Raw genomic sequence first — 22,789 nt, forward strand, 5'->3', positions numbered from 1 at the left:
CTGTATGTGGAGACTGAAAGGTTTGCCATCCATCGTCAACCGCTTATCCTGCATACAGGGTTGGGGGGGGGCTGGAGCCAATCCCAGCTGGCATCGGATACAGGTACTGGACAGGTCACAGATAGACAAACAATATATCACGCTTGGAGGAAACCAGAGCACCCACACAGATAAAGGGAGAACATGTAAACTCCCCACAGAAAGGCTGGGACAACCACAACCTTCTTGCTGTAAAGTGCTAACCACTGCATCACCGCGCCACCCCACTAATACATCATGGTATAGTGACTTATCAATAATAAGCAAACAAGGAATTCTCCTGATTCATAAAAACAGAATTAATGAAGGTGACTTTTGTGCAAGTACAGTGAAGTTTTTGTTGCCACTGGAAATCTTTTCCAGTAACACACAAGGGTCCACTGAGTGTTAGATTTCTTGATGAAGAACTGCTCTGTTTTTAGACCAGCATCCAGAAGATGGTCTGCTGGTTAGCTCAAGGTTTCACAAACAGACTACATCTGGAGAGGAAACACAGAGTCACATCAAATTATTCAACAGGGATAATAAGATACAGCCCACTCATTCATGCCATGCTGAACTCAGGCTGGGTGCATGTATGTAGCAGTAGCTGCCAGATGTGTTAGGTAGAAACATATTTAGTAATGGATAGAGTCACAGAAGCAGTAAGATGAGAGCTCCAAGCATCGTGAACCCCATCACGATGCTGAGATGTCAATGGCCTCAGTGAAGGTGAGTCCTAACATGATCTCTAAGGCCCTACAAGTGGAAGATAAGCAATATCTAAGTACCTAACAAGCTGGACTGAGTCGAATCATGTCACAATTTTGCTTGCTATACCATTCACAGGCAAGATTTTGAATACATGTTAATGTAAAAATTAATTTAGCAACCCTGGACAAACTATGCAACGATGACACTGTTTCTAAATGACCTCAAAGTTTAGCATGTCTTTACTGCAATTACTTGTTACTTATCGACCAATATATACACAGATACTGCTACGTCTGCAATAAGCTAATATCGGCCAGGTCTATTTATCGATCTAGCTCTACTTGGTTGGATGTTAGACACATCTTGACATGCTTGAACCTTCATTCTTGTAACCTGTGTAACCTATGTTTTGGTTTCATTTTTCATTTTTAATATATAATTTAAATGACTGTGCCAACAAAACACGAACTCCTGTACTTGTTTACCCACTGTGCTCATTTACCTCATTCTCTGATTAGGAACGTGCTTGCCTTGCTTTCTTCTGGAATAAAAATCATTATTAAAACAGCCCCTTTGGATTGTGAACTTCTCACTGTTAGTTATTGCGCTGTATTATCAGACCAGACACCACCGTCCCCGAAGTGAACTACTCTGGCCCCGCCCATTAGCGTAATATCCTAGCAACGAGTTCCTCGGTTCTCCTCTCATTGGTCAATTTTTGGATTTCCGCCATATTCAAAAACACTCACGAGCCTCTGTTATTGTAGTAAGCTTTATTGTAATTATACCGTTTAACCCTTTCAGTGAGAGGTAGTTAAGATACCCCTGGTCTAAGATATTTTAAATGGGTGAAACCGGTGAAACCAAAGTTCCCGTTTCGACTTCAGAGAAACCGAAAAGACAGCCGAGCTCCAGGAACTTAAAGAGGAAGTTTTCAGCTGGTGAAGAAGAGTCTCCCCTTGAGAACAACAGCAGGAGTCTGAGACGGTGAGTAACGTTACACCGTTTCTGTTCAGACTCTGAGCGAAACTCACTAAAACTGCAGCAACAGGGTGCTAATATAGATGAGCTAACGGTGGCTAGCATCCTTTAGCCTCACAATTGGATAATACAATAAGGAGTTATCAGTAACGTTAACTTAACGTTACCGTTACTAGTGGTGTATTTTCTTCAAACGAAGGGTGTATAATTTGGAAATGGCCAACTAAGTATTATTAGTAATTTCAAATAAACTACATCAAATGTTGACAATGTGTTTTACATTGTTTTAAACTGTGTGTAAGTACTTTCGGTTGCGTCAAAAAGCCACAAGATGTCAGCAAAGAGCCACTGTTGCTTTCTCTGCTTTCATTTGAGTGCTTCCGTTAGCAATCTGATGATGTGTAACGTTAGTTAATGATCAGCTGAAATAACGTTACTGGCTCAGTAATGGAGAAGAGTTGTTTATCGGTTTTCTAGTTTTAAGTGGATTCTGGTTTTACTGTAAGTTACCGTCACAGCAGGTAGATTTTGTCCCCATCCCCATTGGAGTTGAGCTGGGGAGGGATCACTTCACAGCCAATATTGTGAGGAGGAAATGATTACTGTATATGCAGACCATTTATATATGTATATATATATTTTAATTGATACAATATTGTTTTTTTAAAGCTGATATTTACCAATAAGCCACTTTATTGGTGCTTGTCTATTTATGGGATGAAATTTAACATCCACAAGGCAGTACTCATAATAGCAAACATAGTACCTAAGCAGTGTTTTTCCAACCCTACCTTTGTGTATAACTTCAGATATGTGCAGGAAACACTTAACATACACTGTTATTCTGGATCCAGGCAACACAAACACTTTGGCATTGTCTCTCTAAGCACTGTCTTTCATATTGGCCATACATGTGACAAGTTCTTAAATATTGTCCCAGAGCTCATTTATATCAGCACAATGAGATTCATCTGTTCTCAAACTGCCAGCAAATGTACAATAATAACAATAATCAGCATGTTTTGGGAGAATAAACCCCTGCAAAGGTTTATATTGGACTCATTTGAAAGACTTTCCATGTTGTGTGCCAAAGTGCCCCAGCCCTGCCCAGTGCCCAACTGGCTCTGCAGACAAACACGGAAAAACATCACCCAGTATTTGACCTCCATTACAAGGTTTGTGGAAAAAAAACAATAAAGTTGGATAAGGCTTGATTTCCCAAGAGAGACTGACATTCATTGCTAGACTGGCAGTGGAATTTTTCTGTTGAGTGGTCTAGTTGCCAAACACGTGCAGAACTCAACCGACAGAAGTAAACACGGTTGGGTCAAAGCTTGTGAACTCAGCATGGGAAGTTTATCATCCATGTAAAGGAACATGGTTGCAAATCATGTGTTAGTGCAGTCATTATTGTTGAAAAATGTCTGACAATGACAAGAGTGAAGGTCCAACACCTACAATACATTATGGTAGTAATTTTCTATAAGCACCTGTGGCTATACAATTTTGCCAACTACACCACTAAAACTTCATTAATGTGCAATATGTCACCGTTGTTTAACAAACAAATGAATATAAGAGACTAGGGCTGGGCGTTATGGCCATCAAGGTTATCACGATAAAAATATTTCATATCATTCATTATCAATATCACAATATGTGTCAAATCCTTATTTCTTTCAAGTTTAAAGGCTGATTTTTTTCTCCTGAGTGAGTAAATAGAAGAAACCAGATGCTTAATTGTGTGGTTCCACTTTTCTTTATGGTCAGAATGTGACAAACGCTTGATGCCAAACAGTTGATCACTTAACAAATCTGAGGTAGAACAATTAAAACTATTTCAACAAATATGATTAGTAAATCTTTTTTCAGTCAGTTTTCCTCCACAAAAAATATTTTATATTTATATTTAAAAAAATTATATATTTTATATATATTATTTGTTTGTGATTCAAATGAATTAAACTAAATATTTATTGACGATATATTGAACAATTATTTTATTGCCCAGCCCTATGAGAGACTATGTCAAGTATTGCCAGAGACATTTACTACATCTTTGTTAAAAATCTGCCCACTTTGTGTCTGGATTGCTGGAAAACAGGCTTTGGAACATCCTGTTTTTTAGCGCTCATGTAAATACTTCCTTGGGAATCATCAATTTCAAGTTAAGATACCAAATAATACACCAACAATCCCAGCGTGTCATTGAAACATGATGACACCGACGCAGGGTGCTCAGAAGAGGATTGGCGGTTTGCTGGGTGACATCAAGGCAGAGACTTCTGTGCAATGGGCAGAGCTTTCAGAGGAGCAGACCGTCATTGTAACGCATGACATGTCCCTGTCAAAAAATTGTTTTACATCATCAGGCGTTGAAATGCATGCTGGGAATCTCGCATGTAAGGCACCATGGTTGAAAAATCATATGGAATGGACAGATTTGTAACTCTTGATATAACATTATCCTTTCAGAATTAGCCCGCACTTCAACAAACAAGGGCAGGGCTAACTGAGATGCTAATCCGCTGACTCATGAGCCACACTTACCTAACACACCGGAGACAGTATGGGTAAAAAAAGTCCTTTGTTCCCTAGCTGGAAGAAGTGTTGAATGTGTCATCATGAAATAATTACAGGGGCTATCTGCTTACAGAACAGCTCACATGGGAAACATGTCATTGGGTAAGTCTACATACAATAGGTCATTTTCTATAGAAATAGATATTTATTACTTGATAATTTGGTAAGATTTCTTCAGCAGTTGAATATGTTCTGTAAATTGCACGTAACCAGACAGAACACTAATTATTTTTTAAGAATCTAGGATTCAGATTAGTCCTGCGCAATTAGGCTAGTTGAAATGTCGCAATCGCAATATGGCCAAGTGCAATATCCAAATTGCAGAAGCTGCAATTTTTTAAAATTAGGGTTAAATGTAGGGCTGGGCAATAAAACAATAATGATAATTTTCCTCAGTAACAATATAACAAATGTTCAATAAATCATCAATAAATGTGTGATTTAATTCATTTGAATCACAAACAAATTAGCACTTAATTTTTCTACAAGATATTTATTTTGTTGAGGAAAAGGGACTGAAAAAAGATTTGGCCCCTTGCCTCCAAATCTTGTTCTGTTTATGAGAAAACATGGTTGTTTGGTATAGACCCCAACAAATGTTACATCATCGTGAATGTAATAGTTTTTTCAATGAAAATGAAAATTGTGATGCAAAAATGAACATAACCACTAATTATCAATCGTATCGCAAATCCTAAAATCTGTCAAAATAATTACAATAAGATTTTTTTACCATATCGTGCAGCCCGATTTCAGATTTTCAGTTGTAGCTCGTCCGTCCACAGGCAACTTCCAAAGAGTAAGCAGGGGTATGGTTTCACTCTCAAAGACACTTTGAAAGGATACAAAACTGCTGATGAACGCACGTTGGCTGTTTAAAGGTTCAATGTGTAAGTTTTAGTGGCATCTAGTGGTGAGGGTTGCGAATTGCAACCAGCGGCTCACGTTGTATTCACATGCTCCACGGATGGTCCCGTTTTCGAGTTGTGAAGTTCTTCCAACTTCAGTGTGTTCATGTGCTCTTATGTCGGAATATGCCTTCCTACCTCACAGACCTGCGTCTCCCCCCGCTTCTATGTATTTTGTAGTTATGTAGTTTATCTATTTGAATGTACTAGGGCTGCAACCAACGGTGATTTTAGTAATCGAGTATTCTACAGATTATTTCATCGATTCATCTAGTAATCTTATAAGAAGTACTTTTGCTTGGCGGCGCACCCCACTCAGTACCAGGATCAGCTGTGTAAGCCACGGCCCAACCAGGAGAAGAACAATAACAAACGCACGTTTCTACAGTTAACAGCTGAGGATTGCAGCTTACTTTGGCTAGCCTTCAACTCAACAATCAATCATGATTTTAGTTAAATGCTAAAGTTGCTGTTACTGGTAACTTGTCACGATGTGTTCACATGATCACAGCGTAAGCGCCATATGCGACAGTAATAATTGTCCGTGCGAAACAGTGTGCTATATAGTTATATGGAGTAAATGAAGCATCGTTGCAAATAATTTGTGTAGATGCTTTTTAGTAATCAAATTAATCGATAAAACGTTTCAGCCCTAGAATGTACTTACTGTCCTGGTTTTATTGTTATTAATGTGTCTTTGAGTGTCCTGGAAAGCACCATAGAAATAAAATGTACAATTATTATTATAACGGTTCCTTATGTAGGGTCTTTATACACCACTGAAAACACATTCATGTATATTATATTGCATTTCTGTCAATAGATCCTTCTAAATATTACAGACTGAACCTTTAAAGGATTGAACTTGTAGGCTCATGGGATGGTCTCACCAACAGCTAAGCTAATGTTGGACCTTTAGGTTATGTTTATTTGCAGCATGCTCTCATTTCCTGTGAGATTCCCTGCATGTATTTTAACACCGGTGTGAGGAATTGGCAATGCCTTGGCTTAAAACCTGATGATGTAAAAATCTGACGTTTTTTGGCAGGGACATGTCATGCATCACAAAGACTGTATGCTCCTCTGGAAGCTCAGCCCATTCCAAAGAAGCCTCTGCCTGGCTGTCAGCCAGCAACTCATTCTGGGCTCTGTAATTAGTCCTGCATGTTGCAATGACTCGCTGTGCTAGTGTGTTATTTGTTATCTTCTATTGAAAGTATTTAAATGAGTGATGAAAGACAGGATGTTCCAAAGAGACAGTTTTCCAGTAATATACTAAATCCAGATACAAAGTGAGCAGATTTTTAACAGACCTAGTGCTTGCCATGATGCAGATTCTTTTAGCTCTTGTCATTGTTAGACATTTATTAATGATAAGGGACTGTGCTGACACTAAGAACTAGGTAGAGCTGCAACGATTAACAATGAAATTATTCGGCAACTATTTTGACAATTGAATCTGTCCGTGTCATTTCTTATAAAAAAGGGTATTTTTCTGATTCCAGCTTCTTAAATGGGAAGATTTCCTGGTTACTTTACTCGTCTGTGACAGTGATCTTAATATCTTTGGGTTGGGCAAAACATTTGAGGACATCATCTTAGGCTTTGGGAAACACTAATTGACATTTTATAGACCAAACAACTAATCTATTAATAGAGAAAATAATCGACAGATTAATCACCTTTTGTACTGTTACTTAACTCAAGCAGGTGAGGATGCAAAGAGAAAGCATAGGTCAAGATATTACAGTAAAATTTTTTTTACATGAACCATTTATTCCACTCTTTTGCATCAGTTTTTTTTATTAATCACTTAAATGATTAGAATTTTTTTTTAGAATTTATGTCCAACAATGCTTATTTTTTCTGACAGCCACAAAATAAACTATTGACATTGATATCAAAGAAAATAGAGAGAAAACCCTAAATAAATGGTTATCAAATTGGTCAGATTATTTCTGTAGATTGATTTACAGATGAATTGACAAACAAAATGGTTAAAACCAAGCCACACTGAAGCTAACCAACTCTCCCACATTTTTCCCATGACAGCTCTGTCCAATGGTTGGTAAAGCGTAGTTAGTCAGTCACTTGAGGCTTGAGGTATGTAGGGAGACTAGGGGTGTGCAACAGCAGAGTGAATGTCAGTTCTTAGGTCATCAAAACTGCAAATAACCACTATTAATGAGTATCAGAACCACAGGGCTGTGACTATATTTATCTGCAAAGTTTCATCATAAGGTGTACGTCACCCCAGTTTGAGCGGTGAACTGGTTGGAAACTCCTTCAAATGTTTGTAAAGCAGTGGGGACCTCCCGATGTAGTCACATAGAGTTATGTAATCAAGTGTTTGATAAGAGACCCAGACAGCTGACCATACTCCATGTGAATCTGATTTTGTGGCGCTAGATCTGTCATCTTTTAGCCGTCGAGCAGTACATCGCCTCCTGTAGAAGTTTAGATTTAGAAGACACTTCAACGGGACAAATTGTGTCAAGTTAATTCAGCACTTTGACAGTTAAGTCTGAGCAACACCTGCAGTGACCTCTGACCCCCTCCTTGCCTCCAGGACACCCAAGGAGATTCTCATTTTCCTTCTCTTTAGCTATTGTTGTTATTCCACAACACATGCTGTTTATCCAAAACACCTTACAGTTGCATCAGTGCATACATGTGTGGTCCCACCTCCAAACGTAGATGATTAGTGTGTATTGGTGCTCGGTTCAACCGTCTTTAGCTCCACAGGACTATTTTCCCATTTTCCCCCTCTCCTAGGTGGTTTTCACTTATTGTCTCTTCTCTCTTGTCAGACTGTTATATAGCTTAGTTAATCGGTAGTGTTAAACACGTCCAGTTTGTGTTCATAATATGACCTGTGTTTTTGCACTAAGCTTCCCATAGACCCCTTGTTAACTAGGGGTGGGAATCACCAGAGGCCCCACGATGCGATATTAGCACGATATTTATGTTGCGATTCGATTTTATTGCGATTTTAAATATATTGAGATATATTGCAATTTATTAGCTTTTTCCAACTTCCAATTAGGTCCCTAAAGTCAAACTTTGTCAACATTTGTTTATCTAAAAAGATATATATATACTTTTTCAGTCCTCTAAATGGTCCTGTTAAGTTTTCTAGTGGACTGAAAAAGCAATAGATTTTATTATTCTAGTACCAAAAAGTTAAAACTCCCATCTGCAGTTTATATAATAAAATATGGATACTTGGCGTCCGTGTATCGATACAGTATTGCCATGGCAAATATCACCATACTATGCTGTATCGTATTTTTCCCCACCCCTATTGTTAACCACTGAGCGTGGCCAGTGGTGGCATTTGTTTTTTTATATTCGCATTTAATGTCAGCTACCCAGATCTGTTCTATTGTAAATGATTGCGTAGCCCAAACTAAGACAGGAACAAACAATTCTTTTCATGGTCGATGTACTGATAAATTCATTAACTTGTCATTTGTAGCACTAGCCATAACCATTAACCCGCTGTTATGAGGTGTCAGAGCAAAGATAAAGGGTGCAGTGAGTGCTGCAGCTGCCTGCAGGGCTGACTGATGGACAGTTGGCTGTGTCACTGAATAAAGGCCACCTGGAGCAACAGTAGTAGAGCGGCAGTATGACGGGAATGACTCAGCCTTATGAGCAGCACTTGCCGGACACACACACAGAGCAAGTGTTTCTGGGCAGCTCAGCATTCTCCGGATGCTGATGCCTTTTTAGGTCCCACCATCTGAGGCTCCAAGACATACATCAACTGTTCTGACACCATTTATGATCTTGTGTAAGTCTCAGATTGGGTTATGAAAGCGGAGCAATGTAGGAGGTTTTGATTCATCATGTCTGCTGAGTGTGATGCACTACTGTTGTGTGACAGTTCCTTTAAACATACTCCACAATGTCTTAACATTTTATCTTTTGTTTGTATTTTCATGAGTTCAACTGTCATATCTGCATTCGTTAGAAATTTAGTTTTTCTTGATATTTTTTTCCAAACTTGTGCCATAAATATAATAATTCTGTTCACCAGTGGTGTTCATTTTTAAAAAGGTTGAGGCTTTGTTTTGTTTCTGTTACAAAAAAGAACAGATAAATGCTATATTACAGGACACAGTCCCTGCTTTCTGTGTCAGGTCAGTACAAAGCGTCTGTAATCCGTTTGCCTAGTTTCATAAGATGTACGGTTACTTAGCCTTGTAAGGTAGTTGAGAGACACACTTCTCATTGAAAGTATTTAATCACTGTGAAATACTGCTTCAATAAAAATCAATTTATTGTTGGTACAATACAGATCTTAAGGGTTGCTTTGATGTTTTCCTTCTTGCTGTGTAACCATCCATTCACTGAGCGTGAGATGTTGTGTAATTGTCCTCACTGTGGCCTTATCCTGCCTGGCCTTGTAATACTTTAATAATCACACAAGTTCAAGATAAGTAGTTTGACATGAAAAGGATTTACAGTATGCATGGCTGAGTTGCCGAGTGTTCACTCCAGACAGTCCCACTATGGAGCCCCAAAAAAGGCCAAAGCTATCCCCTGCCAGAAAATCCCAACATAAAGAGACACTTGGGACATGTCCAAATCTTTGGGAGGGAAGGTGTTAGATAAAGGACTCCTCCTTCAAATCTCACAGGGGTCTTAGGTCTAAGGACAGCATGAGGCTTTGAGGAAATGGACTAGGGTTATGTTTCCCTTCCCTCTCTGACTGGGAGGATCCTTATCTGTCAGTCCTCGTCTGATTTGGAGGACAGCACTGCGGCTACATCATGCTGAGGCTGTGGTAGGTAATGGGAGTCGAGTGTTTTCTCAGGACACTGCTGTTCCCTGAGTCACAGTTCCCCTCATATGAATGCAGTGAACTCACTAAGTCATCAGCTTTACTCACCCTTTGGCTGGGAGGTCAGAGCGGACTCCACTGGTGGTTTAAATCACTAATCATTACCTTTTGTAATCAGGGCAGTCAGGGCAAAGTAGCAGACAGTGTTACACCATGCTGAGCAGGCCCTCTAGGTGTTGGTTTTTGTAGCTAAGGATGCGTTGTAGTAATGTTGTATATGTGACCCTCTTGTATTGTTATTGTTCAGGTCACTGCAAAGAGGAAGCTCCTTCACCTTCCTCACCCCAGGACCACAATGGGACTTCAGTCTGGTGAGTACAGGCCTCATACTTTCCAGTTTGTAGATTATTTTAGGCCATCTGCAAGACACTAACATACAGTTTGACGAGTTTATTATTATTAAACACTACTGGATGCGCGCGTTAATCAACGTTTTGTGTTTGATTTTTTTTATCTCAGACAGTGGCGTTAAAAAAACGTACTGCTTCCTAAAAATCATACTCATTGCTGCTGTTATGAATACGCGATAAGCTAAAATGACGGGAGCGACCTGCTTTGTGTTTTATTATTTTTAAATAGCCTATAGGTACAGTATCCTCTGGTCTGAGAGGCTGCAGTGTTTTCTGTTCGACTGGTTGTTGACTCTCTTACTGTTAATTATTGTTCCAGTAAAGTGGATTCATTTTTAAAATGCGCTGCTGAGCAGGCTTCCCATCACTTTTAATGATGTGGTGCGGTGGTTGAAAGTAATTGTAACTTAACAACTAACGTGACTATTTACTTTTAATACCCAGTGATAAGTGAATTAATCCATCCATCCATCGTCAACCGCTTATCCTGTGTACAGGGTCGCGGGGGGCTGGAGCCAATCCCAGCTGACATCGGGCGAAAGGCGGGGTACACCCTGGACAGGTCGCCAGTCTATCACAGGGCCTAATTGAATTAATATTATTACTTTTTAAATGTGCTATAAGTAATAAGTAACTCATTACAATTTCTGAGTAACTTGCCCAACACTGCTACTAGATAATGCGCAAAGACAGAGTGCTGCTTTCTGCCATCTGGTTGCGCGTGTATCTCGGTGATGACGTTACACAGAAACCTGTCTATAGCCAAGACTTAAAGTGCCAAGCAGCAGGAAAATGACACATAAAATATAGATTTAAATATACAATATATACAGTACTTATGTGATGTGACATTTACCTTCTGCACATTTCTCCAAGCTGGCTTTTGGCTGACTTCTGTCCTGTTGTCCAAACTGGGAGTACACTTGAGCACCGCTTCCCGTTACAACGACGTCTTTTGGCTTTAAATCTTGCTTCAGAGTTTTCAACAAAGTCTCGGAAACGGTAGCACTGTTCATTGTCACACTGATGAAAAGCAGCTCCTTGTTGGCTCACAGCCACTGTAACCAAGATAAACCATGCAGACTGGAGTGTCATTTGAATTTTACTTGTTTAAGCACATTAAGCATTATCCTAAATACAAAAAATCCCTTAAAGATGCTTAGGAATATTTTTAAGGAAAATTAGGAGCAAATCCTTTGTAATGCCAGTCCCTGAGCAATATCTGTGTTAAAAGAGCCTCCTTTACTTTTGTTGTAGCCTTGGCTCTGTCAGTGTTTATTTATTGTGGTCATAAATGTAGGACCTTTATAACTGATAAGAAAATAAATCTTTTGGGGTGCGAAAGTGAGGGGTGTCATAGCAATAAAACTCTAGTCCACAATAAAAACATTTAACTCGCAAAAAAGACAGCATGCGAGGAAGGCAAGATACAAACTGCCTTGGTACCACAGCATTGTCAGATCAAGAGTCGATTCCCGGTGCAATCATATTTTTCACATTCACACGCAGCTTGCTTCAACAGGAGGAGGCTGAGTTTACAGACCACAGTAGAGTACAGTAAAGAAAGAATCAGATCTTTAGTGGCTCTAATCTAGCCAATACTGATCCATAAATATATGTGCGGATTGGCCCCGACATCGATCCTTAGGATTGGCTCAGAACATCCCTAATTATAAAGAAAAGAAAACCTTTTTTATGGACATCAATGCATCAGTGAATAAATGTATGTTGGTGGCTACACAAAAAAAAGAAAACTAGACCATTACATTGGTTGAAGTGTGCATATGTTTACAGTTAATGTTTATTATTTGATAATTGCAGGTGAGGGTAGTACTCAGTTTGTAGGCATGTCATTGTGCAAATGAAAGGATGTGTTGCAATGACAATGTACGATTGTATGAAGCATGTAGAAAAAGGAAATCAAGACAACAAGAGAAAGGAGAAAATATATTAAATAGAAATCATTGGCTCTGGTCCTCCACTCTGCCCAGTCCTCCCCACATGACACTCCAACAAAGCCCTTTGTCACATACATATTTTTCAACTCTGTCTATTCTTTTCCCTTAATTTGTGTCTTTGTATTGACTTTGGATGTAATTGTGCCTCAATGATATGGTTAAGTTGTTTTGATTTAGCAAATGCTAGCCATCACAGATTGGATATAACAAGTTAGGTGTTAACTTAATTTTAGTAATTAATTTTAGTGTAATGTTAGCTAGCGCACTTATGTTCGAAATTCCACTTGTTTATACAAGTTACTGACATTAGGGACTCTGGGACTACTCGTCTGACTTTACTAATATTACCATTTTTGCCAACAATTGGCCTACAACGTAAGTTGAGCTTCTCAGTGCCACCTTAAATTTAGCATTAGCCCTTGATTGTTCCATTGTCAGTATGCTTAGATAATATTAGCAAGGCTAATACTGTCATAACCACAGCATAATGAAACATTTTGCTTTTGGATTGTTTTGGCACATGAGAGTAACCCGTGATGCAATGGTATAGACATGTGACCTAGCTGCCTAACATGCGTTACTTATAATGTAGTTAAACTGATCACATGTTACAGTAACCTAATTATGTCGCTTGAGAAGGGATTCTTTAAGTGGTGCACTATGAAATTTACAGACTTCTTAGCAGAAGTTATGACTTTCTGACAAGTTATTGTCCATTGGAGAGGACTACCCATCCAAAATGTTGGCCTTGTTTCACTAAGGGCTGCTTAAGATCTGAATCTGGCCTCTACTCCACCTTCATAGCAATCACCAGCCTTGATCCTGGTACGTTTTGGATTGCTGTCGGTGAATTGAAATTTCTAAACTTTGCGCTACATTCCAGGCCAGCTTTCCCCTTGGCAACTCCCAGCGCTGAGCGTGTATCTTCTTCTAATAGGCCTACCTCACTGAGGAACTGTAACAACTGTTGTTATATGGCTCCCTTATGGCTGAACAAGGCCTGTTCATGTAATCAGAGACCAAATGCTGGATCAAGGAAATCAAGCCTGCTCTGATTTCTTACCCCCTCTGTTAGAGGAACGTGGTTTACAGTCAGCCTTAAATGAGACAAGCAGATTAGAAACAGAAAAGAGCGAACAGATTAGTCTGCATGCAAAATGAAGAATGTGGAGGCATTTCAGGGTTTACAGCTGCCTAAAATACAATCCCTCGCTCCTCTGAAGGCAAATGAGAAGTAATGAAAGCAGGGTTAGAGAGAAGGCCAGTGGCTCTTTATCTCGTGCCAGCCTGCTGTCTTTGATTTGCAAACATGGCGCACTTAGCTCATCCACCAAAACCCATATGGACCTCGTTAGCTCACCCTTTCAATTTACTCCCCCCCTCATTTTATCTGTCATTTATAAATCTACCAAACAGCAAGCGATTAAAATAAAAAAAAAAATCCTGGAAGTGCCTTTGTCTCATTGCCATTCTTATCTCAACCCTGCCACTTTAAGCTTGAAGGTTTTGCCAAGACTTTGAATAAAGTCTAGCCAGGTCTTTGGGCTTTGAAGTGGTTAGGAGGATTCTTTTTAGCCCTGACTGGGGCATGGCCAGGTATAGGTGGGGGTGCATTGGCCATCAGGCAAACCTTGGAAGCAGGCGTGGCCAGCATTCCCCGGGCGCTTGGTGCATTCTCTCAGACTACATCAGGTATGAGGCCTCGGGGCTTTCTGTCATGGCAAGAATGTGAGTCAGGTTTCCAGCCCATTGCCAAGGTGGAGCACACCAGTCTGCCATTTGGTGGAATGTGATAAGTTAATTAACTACAGCAAGAGTCAGATTCTGAGTATTTTGTCTCCACAAGCAACATGTTCAGGCGGCCAGAGATGTCGGCCTCAAGAGTGGTCTGTCTGATATGCAACATTCCAGCTTTAATCAGATGATATGATTTAATATGGCTGTCAGATGCTGAGTCGCGTCGGGCTTTTCATGCAAACATTGGTAATTATTGTGGGAAGGCTTTGTCAGTATCAACAGCAATTTATATTTAAACTAAGACTGACTTCTTTAACCGCTGAATGTCTGAAGATTCCTCAGCATTCCACAGAGAGCAGAATTTTTATCACTGAATTCTTGATACTTGATGCATTCAAGGTGTTGCTCCTAGTGGATGTTCATCCATTTTAATGAGACACCCCAGTAGGGCTGGGAACCATATTTCTTGAATATTAAAAAATGCCTTCTCAATCGGTACCAAGGAGTAAATCTCATCAGTGTCAGTGAGCCAGTATAAAAAAAACACTGATGCCCAGAGGCCGTGCTCACTGTTTTGTTTTTTACCACCAGCTGCTCATCTGCGCAGATGAGTTAACTTTGTGCTGCTTGTTAGCTAGTTAGTACAGCTAACCTGTATGATCCCCAGTGCATCCTCTCCTCGCCACTGTGGGGATGGATTACCCAGTGGTGAAACCACTGGAGCCCTGGCAGTGAAGACCCTTGTTTCTGGACACTTGGCATTGGCCTTAAAATCTTTTTAAAGTGTTTTAAAATATTGAAACGGATGTTTTGAAAATTTGACACATTGAAAACAGCTTTTAAAACACTGATCACTCATCACAAAAAACTTGCGATACACCATCTGCTCTCACAAAACCCATGCCACACCTAATGTAAACAAGAATACTCAATAGTATGACAATAACTTTAGTAATCAGATGTAAAACAGAACCAGTGGAACGTGTTACTCTCAGGAGGAGGCTAGCAGTTTCGTATTTGTGAGTTGTTTTTATTCATTAAAAGAAAAATTAAAAGAAAAATGGCCTACATTGGTCTCTTAATTTGTTAATGCTACTAACTCAGCAACAATCAGAACCATTCATGAAGGAGAAGTTCAACGTTTGAAAGTTTACTGTAGGACGTTTAACCATTTTTATGTCCATCCATGCTGTGATTGGTCAGTTGACAAAAAGTGACAGTGGCGAGCACATCGGTTTTATGAAAGGTTGAACATGTTTCAAAAAAGGGCACCTGATATGGCTAAATATCCAGCTAGCCAAACCCAAAACCTCCTCACCTTCTCCATACTGTCTTCTGTCTCACCGCTCCAGCTGCTGACATCTCTGTCTTTGTTTTTGTAACGAGCTGCACAAGCGGCCAACGAGTAACCCGCCCACCGGGATCTCTCTCGGTGCTCCGGTGGCTAGCTGGCTTTTTTCCTGCCAGTTTCGACAACTCTCATTTGACTGACACCAGCTTTGCGTCGTGTTCTGCCCACTACTAGGGGAGGGATGTTTTTGAACGATTAGCAGCATGGCGGAAGGGGTGGGGGGGATTTCAGTAGGTTGTAGTTAATCATTCAGTAAGTCATTTTTCCAGTTCGCACATATCGATGTTTAGGGGCATATGCGTGCAAAATGGTCGCACAGTAGAGCCCTGCTGAGTCCTCATATTTTGCCCGTCCCCACTAAAACACTACCTGGAGTTTTAAAACAAAAAACGGGGTCGGCAGCGTTTTCAAACTTCACCGTTTTAGGTCTTCGTTTTTGCCGTTTTAGTCTGGTCAGGCGGTGCAAATGTAGCAAAAGGTCTCCGTTTTAAAACGAAAACACAGTCAGACCGACAGGTAAACGTGGCCTGGGCGATATGACCATAAATGTTATCACGCTAAAAAAAGAATTAATGCCACTCGATATTGATAATTATCACAATAAATGTCAAATCATTATTTCTTTAAGTTTAAAGGCTGATTGAAAATTTAAGAAACCAAATGATTAATTGTGTGGTTAAATTTTTCTTTATGGTCAGAATGTGACAAACAGTTGATGCCAAATAGTGGATCTGAGGTAGAACATTCAAAACTATCATGATAAAATCTGTTTTCAAAAAATATGATTAGTAAATCTTTTTTCAGTCCCTTTCCCTCAACAAAATAAATATCTTAAAAGAAAAATTAAGTGCTAATTTGTTTGTGATTCTAATGAATTGAATCAAACATTTATTGACGATATATTGAACATTTGTTACGTTGTTATTGAGGAAAATGATATTGCGATTATAGTTTTATTGCCCAGCCCTTGGTAAACGTAGAGAAATACTCTATATTAAATTTATCACGGTGGATGGTTGTTAGAGCTGCACATGCTCTTTAGCAAAGAGAAAGACAAAAAACAGTTTCTCCAGCTACTCCCAGTTTTTTTTAACCGCTTCTTTCTTTTGAAGTGAGTAATTGTACCATAATGTGTATTATCATTTATTTTGTTAAAATGGATTTTTATAAAGTTGGTATCAAAAAAAGTAACCGGTATCAAAGTCAAGGTATCAGTATTGAAAACTTTCAGACCCACAAATACTGCAGTGTTTCATAAGATTTAAGATTTTAAGATTATACTATGAAGAAGGATTTTACAACTGGAAAGTTATCACTAGTTATCATTTCAGCCTCCATCTTAACGACTGAGGGGGAAACAGTAGAATTATTCACTTTCTCACCTTACAAAGTACTGTACCAGGAATGTGTGCTTGGAGGTATTTGATCAGCCAGTGACATGCAATGTAGAGCGAAGTTAAGCCAGGTTCACCATACGTTACTTTGCAGCAGTCCCTAGCACACAGTAGTCTCTTAAAGTGGCTGTGTTTTTTGTTCACATAGTGCTGATGTCAGTCTGAACACTGCTAGGTCTGGGTGCATGTGTTCTAAATCAGCACACCAGCTCATTTACATGTCACCTGAGATGGAGCAGAACAATGACAGCTGGGGGAGGGGGGCACTCCACCCAGCTTGTTGCCATGCTCCCACGGCCTCACAGAGTATACAGTTAATCTTTCACACTTTCAGTTGAAGTCAGTACACTTATTTTTGCAGAACTGTTCCACAAGCAACTCTGCCAAAGCCTTTGAATGTTTACCTTTAGTAACACAAACGAATCTGTGTCTTGTTTTTGTGTTTGTTTTTTAGCTCCGTCTTTCTTCCTCCACCTCTTCCTGTCGTACAGTCAATATTTGTCTTCCTTTCCACCAAACTGTATGAGTTAAACATTTCTTGGCTAGTTTGCTCAGTCTGACCCTGGCCTTCATTAGACAGGAACCAGTTTTTCAGGTCTAAGGATGGATTTTTCTTTGAACGATCAACCCATGTCATGGTAAAAAATTAAACTTGTTTGAATCTGACAGGCAGCAGACCAAGCCTCTGGCTGGTGTCTGAAGACGGTAAAGCAAACCCCCTCATTTTCTATCTTTAAAGTGTTGAAGCGTGTGTAGTATTCGCAGCTGTTCATTATGGCTGTTTCTTTGTGTTTCTTTTGTATGTGTACATCATCATCCTTGTCTACCCAGATGTGAAACAGAGTAACCAGGTTGCAGTCATTTCTATTGCCTGAGTGTGTGTGTGTGTGTAATGAGCAGAGAGGGAGGCTGAGTTTTTGAGTGTTTACATTGAGCCCAGCCCACCCATTTGAGAAAAGTCGCTGCTTGGAGTGTGTTATTTCATCTGCAGGCTGCTGACAGAGGGATTTCCAAAGGTGGCAGGAAAAGGACGGCAAATTTTCGTCTCCTTTTCCCCACTGTGTCAGTTTTTGCCCAGCGATGACTCTAATGACGTTTTTATCTCATGTGTAAGACCTGAGCTTAAGGCAATATTTAGCTTGGATGAAGCATTCCCATTTAGCACGCACACTTCATGTGCAATAAGCTGCAGACTTCAGCTGACCTGCTTCTCTGTACCCACCACTGCTATTCTGTCTCCCTTTTGTCAACATTTTTATAACCTGAATGTTCTATTTTTCCCCACATCTCCTGCACACAAACACAGATACTGTCCAATTTTTTCTCACTCTCTCTCTCTTGCTCTCTCTCTCTCTTTCTTTCTGTCTTTACCTGTCTCTCTATCTCTATATCTATCTATCTGGGAGGGAGAGAGATCACAGTTGGCCTTTTTATGTGCCTGAAATTGTGTTCATTGGCAATTATGTAAAACTTTCTGGCACAGCAAAGTGCATGACAGAAAAAATAAAAGATGTACTATCAGGCCATGGTGTAGCTATCGCTGAGGTCGATGCCCTGGGAAGAGATGGAGCAAGTGTGATGGTGGGATGAAAGGCTGGAGTTGCACAAACGTCCCTACCTTGTAAACATTCACTGCACACAATTCCCCCATTTGAACACACCGACTAAACCAAATGGAGGAACACGACCTGCTGAGCCTTAAACAACCATCAGCTACACAACCATTGGCTGTCGCTGGAGAGAGCCGTTAAGGGCTTACTTGCCAATTGGGTTTCTCTGATGTTGGAGTTTGTAGGGGAGGAAGCTGTGAAAGACTGCCCAGTTTAATTAGAAAGCGCCTCCAAAGGTACATGTTCCCTGCCTTGACTTACTTTCTGACTGACGTCTTGGCTGCGATGAACCGCATTAATGTCATGTTCCAAAAAGAAAATGTTAATATTTCCTCTAGAGTTTGGCAGATAGACGAGGCCATCGGCCATCGACGATGGCTGACAGGCATCACAATGTTGAGCTGGCACCGTTATTTATCTTCTGATCACTTCCCTGGGGAGAAATGTTCCCTGACTTCAAAACTGTGGCCTGTCTCCAGTGTGGCAGCAGAGCGCAGCTTCCTTCTTCAAAACAAAATTAAAACATGAGATGTTGTCGGTCCAAGGCGAAGACACAAAACCTGATAACAATCCCCTCTGCAGCAATGTCCCTTGATGTGTTTGATTATGGTCAGGTGAGCACCCAGTTTAAGTCAATGTGGACCAGGAGGAAGGTTTGAGCTCAGGCTTGGCTACAGCAGGTCGATTGAGTTCACTTTAATTTCTTGTAAATGGTTTGTTCACATTTTAATTCTAATTGTCTAGTTCTGTAAAATTGCATTCATATTTGCAGGATCTAAATGGATTCTTGTGGATTGCTTATTCACAAAACATGCTGTCTGATGTCCTCCAGCTGCTTGGTCTCAACTCTGTGATTTACGTAGTTTCCTGATGGAACAGATAGCTTTATTTTTTGCCACAGTAACTGCTAAATGCTGCTCACTGTAGTTGCCATTAGTCAACTCAGTTAGCCATGCAGCTAGCGGTTCTATTACCACTAGCTGACTCTGCCCAGATTGGGAGTTAGGAGCACCGGGGGAGTTGTTAAGAGTACTGTAGCTCCTTTAGGGAACAGGGCAGTGCATAATGTACTGTATGTGGTTGAGCGAGTGAGAGAGAGCATACAGCACAAAAGTGACAGTGAAGTTGTCAATCTGGCAATAAATATACAGTGTAGGTTACAGTGTGTCATTTACTAAACGCTGCAACTTCTGAAGACCAAGTAAAGTTTCATCTGTTGTTTCCAACACCTTGGTTAGCCCGAAGTAAGAATCAACTAGAGCAAAACAAAAATCTCCCCTGTGCTTCAGATGCTAGATAACTTCGCTAGCAACAGACAGTAAAAGTTCTCTGTTCTGCTCAGCTGCGGGTTATGATTACTGAATGAACGTTTGCTGAGTAAAAGTGAATTACACAATCTTTTGTTGTCTGCAGCTCTGTTCACAGCCTCCTATTAAGATGCAGCCAACTTTAAACAAACCATGCAAGTTAAGGCTAACAGTCACAACACCACCTGGAATGCATGCAGTGGGAAATATTTAAAGGTGTTAAGCAGATAGCATTTAAAATTTTACTGATGTGGGAAAACAAACAGGTTAGCCTGCCAGAGGGGAAATGCCCTGCACCACCCTGCTTCAACACAAACAAACAAACAGCTCAGTCATTGATCGTCAGCCACCCTTGACCATTATGTGTCCATTTTGGCCTTCCTCACCTCACTGGTCAATCAGGTCTTAACATTCTGTGAGTCCAGCCAGAAGCAGTCTGACCTCTATCGTTAATGGACCATGGTAACAGAGCCCCGGGGGTCCCAGAGGTTTGCCATTGCTCCTCAGGGCTTTAACAACAGGCCAGACTACCCTTCTCACCTGCTAACTGACTCTCCCTGACTGACTGACTGTCAGTCAGTCCACATGCAGGTGTTAAAGTGCCTCGCTGCCTAATTAACCCTTTCCTGTGCCTAGTAGGACCTCCAGCAGTGTCTGTTGTAGCTTTACAATAGAGCTATAGGGGCAATCAGTGTAACTGGCCTAAAGTATGAGTGGGGGGATAAGGTGGCTGTGAATTGCTCTACATGTATTGGCACCCAGACAAGGATGCGTACTGCAGAAACTACACAAAACAAATAAATATACGCAACATGTTGGTTGTTTCCATATGCAAGGTTCTTTTAGTCTTTCTTTCAATCAGGACTCTCCAAAGAAATGCATGAAACTCCAAGAATTTGTGTTTGCTTAGAGGATCCGAATCTGAGATAATGTTGTATTTAGTTTATTATTATTATTATTTATTATTATTCTGTTTAACAGATACTTTAACCATCTGTATTGCTACTATAGTGAGAGTGGGGAGGCAGCTGGGAGAATAAAATCTGAATAAACTTTGTATTCAGTGTGTATTCCAGACTCCTGCTGCTTGTGGACAGGACTCCTCACATTCTGCATTATAAGAATGTTTAATGATTCGTCAACTTGTTCCAGTGATGCATGTTGAGTTTTCCAGCTAACAGTCTGCCTGTTAATTTCTCCACAGAAGCGGAAGCGCAGGGAGAAGGATGAAAGCGACGCAGTCAGCCTCTGCAGCTTCGACTTTAAGGTAAAACACATCATCCGACGTTCTGCTTCACTTCAGGTTAGAAACACCAAGGCCTTCCACACTCTTTAGTAAGATTTTGTTTCAGGAACACCCAAAAGTTTTTGTTATGGAGTTGAACAGAATGTAAAACGAATGTAGTTGTTAGTTGTAGTTGTTGCACCTGGTACGGCAGGTTTACACCTAACCTAACTGAGGCAAACCAATCCGACGATGATACATTGTTTCAATTTTCCAACTGGTCCAGTTTGCTTTCACAAAGGCAAAATGGGCCAGAAATTGTAAACAAAAGCGATATGGTTAAAACTGCATTTTTTACATTATTTATTATTGGTCATACAGTTGACATGTAAAAAGGCAACAAACCCATCCAAATGCACCAAGGAGGTAAACGCTCCAGGGTTCTTTTTGACCGGACTAAACAAGGCTGGTGTGAACCACCCTCAGAATGTCCGTGAACAGGGTCTATAATTTTCCAGAAAACTCAATGCAATAAAAGCATCACAAATTCAGAATATACAGAAGCATAAATTCCAGCCATTGTATCATTGTTGCAGATTACTGTTGTTTACTGTGTTTGTAAGAAGAAACTCCAGGTTGCTTATCTGAAAACTAGGGCCACATCTGATCTCTTGCTCTCTTGGAAGTTGGTGCATCCTCTGTTTGTTCAGAGTATTTCATGAAAATGACTAAGCATATCACCGGAAGATATCTAGAGAAAGCTTACGTTTGTTTGCTGAGTAACCTGTTACTGTCTGTAGGTTCTGAGTGGGGGAGTGGCTGGGTTGGAAAATATACCTCACTTGGTGTGTGGGTGTTACATGAGCACACCTATGTAGGATATGTGGCCAGTGATTTGTCATTGCTATTCTGGAGAAAGCTTATAATTATTGTAACCATTAGCTTCATTCATGCCATGTAGTTTATCAGAATGAAAGTATACTGTAAGTAGAATTATGTCTACAAACTAGCTTTATTTCAAATCTTAATTTTCTTACTTTTAAATAGTTGTGTATAAAACTCCTCTTGGACTGAAGGCAGTACTAATGGACCAGACAGTTTCTAATCAGCCCGTGGCCTCTCTGTGTCTACTCTGTCTCCATACTGGCTGTTTTTGTCCTGCGCCCACATGAGAGGGATTAGCGGAGACCTACAGCCTGGACTTTTGTAACCAGTTGGATCTGTTGCTCTCATTTGGGTAAACAAAGCTTGAACAATGTTATTGAGAGAGTCATGGGGGACACTCCTTGATTCAGATCAGACTTTATTTTCTTTTCTAATTGAGCCTCTTCTGTGTGTGTGTGTGTGTGTGTGTGTGTGTGTGTGTGTGTGTGTGTGTGTGTGTGTGTGTGTGTGTGTGTGTGTGTGTGTGTGTGTGTGTGTGTGTGTGTGTGTGTGTGTGTGAGTGTGTGTGTGTGTGTGTGTGTGTGTGTGAGAGAGAGAGAGAGAGACCCCTTTAAATTTTTCACTCTTTGTTTCATTGCAGCCATTTTCCTAAAATCAAAAAAGTTCATTTTATTTCTCAGTAATGTACACTCAGCACCCCATCTTGACAGAAAAAAAAGAAATGTAGAAATTTTTGCAAATTTATTAAAAAAGAAAAACTGAAATATCACATGGTCATAAGTATTCAGACCCTTTGCTCAGTATTTAGTAGAAGCACCCTTTTGATCTAATACAGCCATGAGTCGTTTTGGGAAAGATGCAACAAGTTTTTCACATCTGGATTTGGGTATCCTCTGCCATTCCTCCTTGCAGATCCTCT

At 40.2% G+C, this 22,789-nt stretch overlaps 2 protein-coding genes across 2 annotated transcripts in view; one reads left to right on the plus strand and one right to left on the minus strand.

Annotated features, from left to right (window-relative positions):
* chst11 (carbohydrate (chondroitin 4) sulfotransferase 11) overlaps positions 1 to 22,789 on the minus strand; it is a 136,647-nt gene that overhangs the window by 104,328 nt on the left and 9,530 nt on the right. The gene's annotated exons all lie outside the window — the stretch shown is intronic.
* Positions 1,471 to 22,789, plus strand: part of net1 (neuroepithelial cell transforming 1) — a 202,451-nt gene continuing 181,132 nt past the window's right edge. The window contains exons 1-3 of the mRNA XM_046071625.1: positions 1,471 to 1,719; positions 10,301 to 10,364; positions 20,965 to 21,027. Coding sequence (XP_045927581.1) covers positions 1,577 to 1,719; positions 10,301 to 10,364; positions 20,965 to 21,027 — 270 coding nt within the window. The 5' untranslated portion in view covers positions 1,471 to 1,576. The remainder of the gene's footprint in view (positions 1,720 to 10,300; positions 10,365 to 20,964; positions 21,028 to 22,789) is intronic.

This window comes from Micropterus dolomieu, linkage group LG16 (assembly GCF_021292245.1).
Source record: "Micropterus dolomieu isolate WLL.071019.BEF.003 ecotype Adirondacks linkage group LG16, ASM2129224v1, whole genome shotgun sequence".
NCBI lineage: Eukaryota > Metazoa > Chordata > Actinopteri > Centrarchiformes > Centrarchidae > Micropterus > Micropterus dolomieu.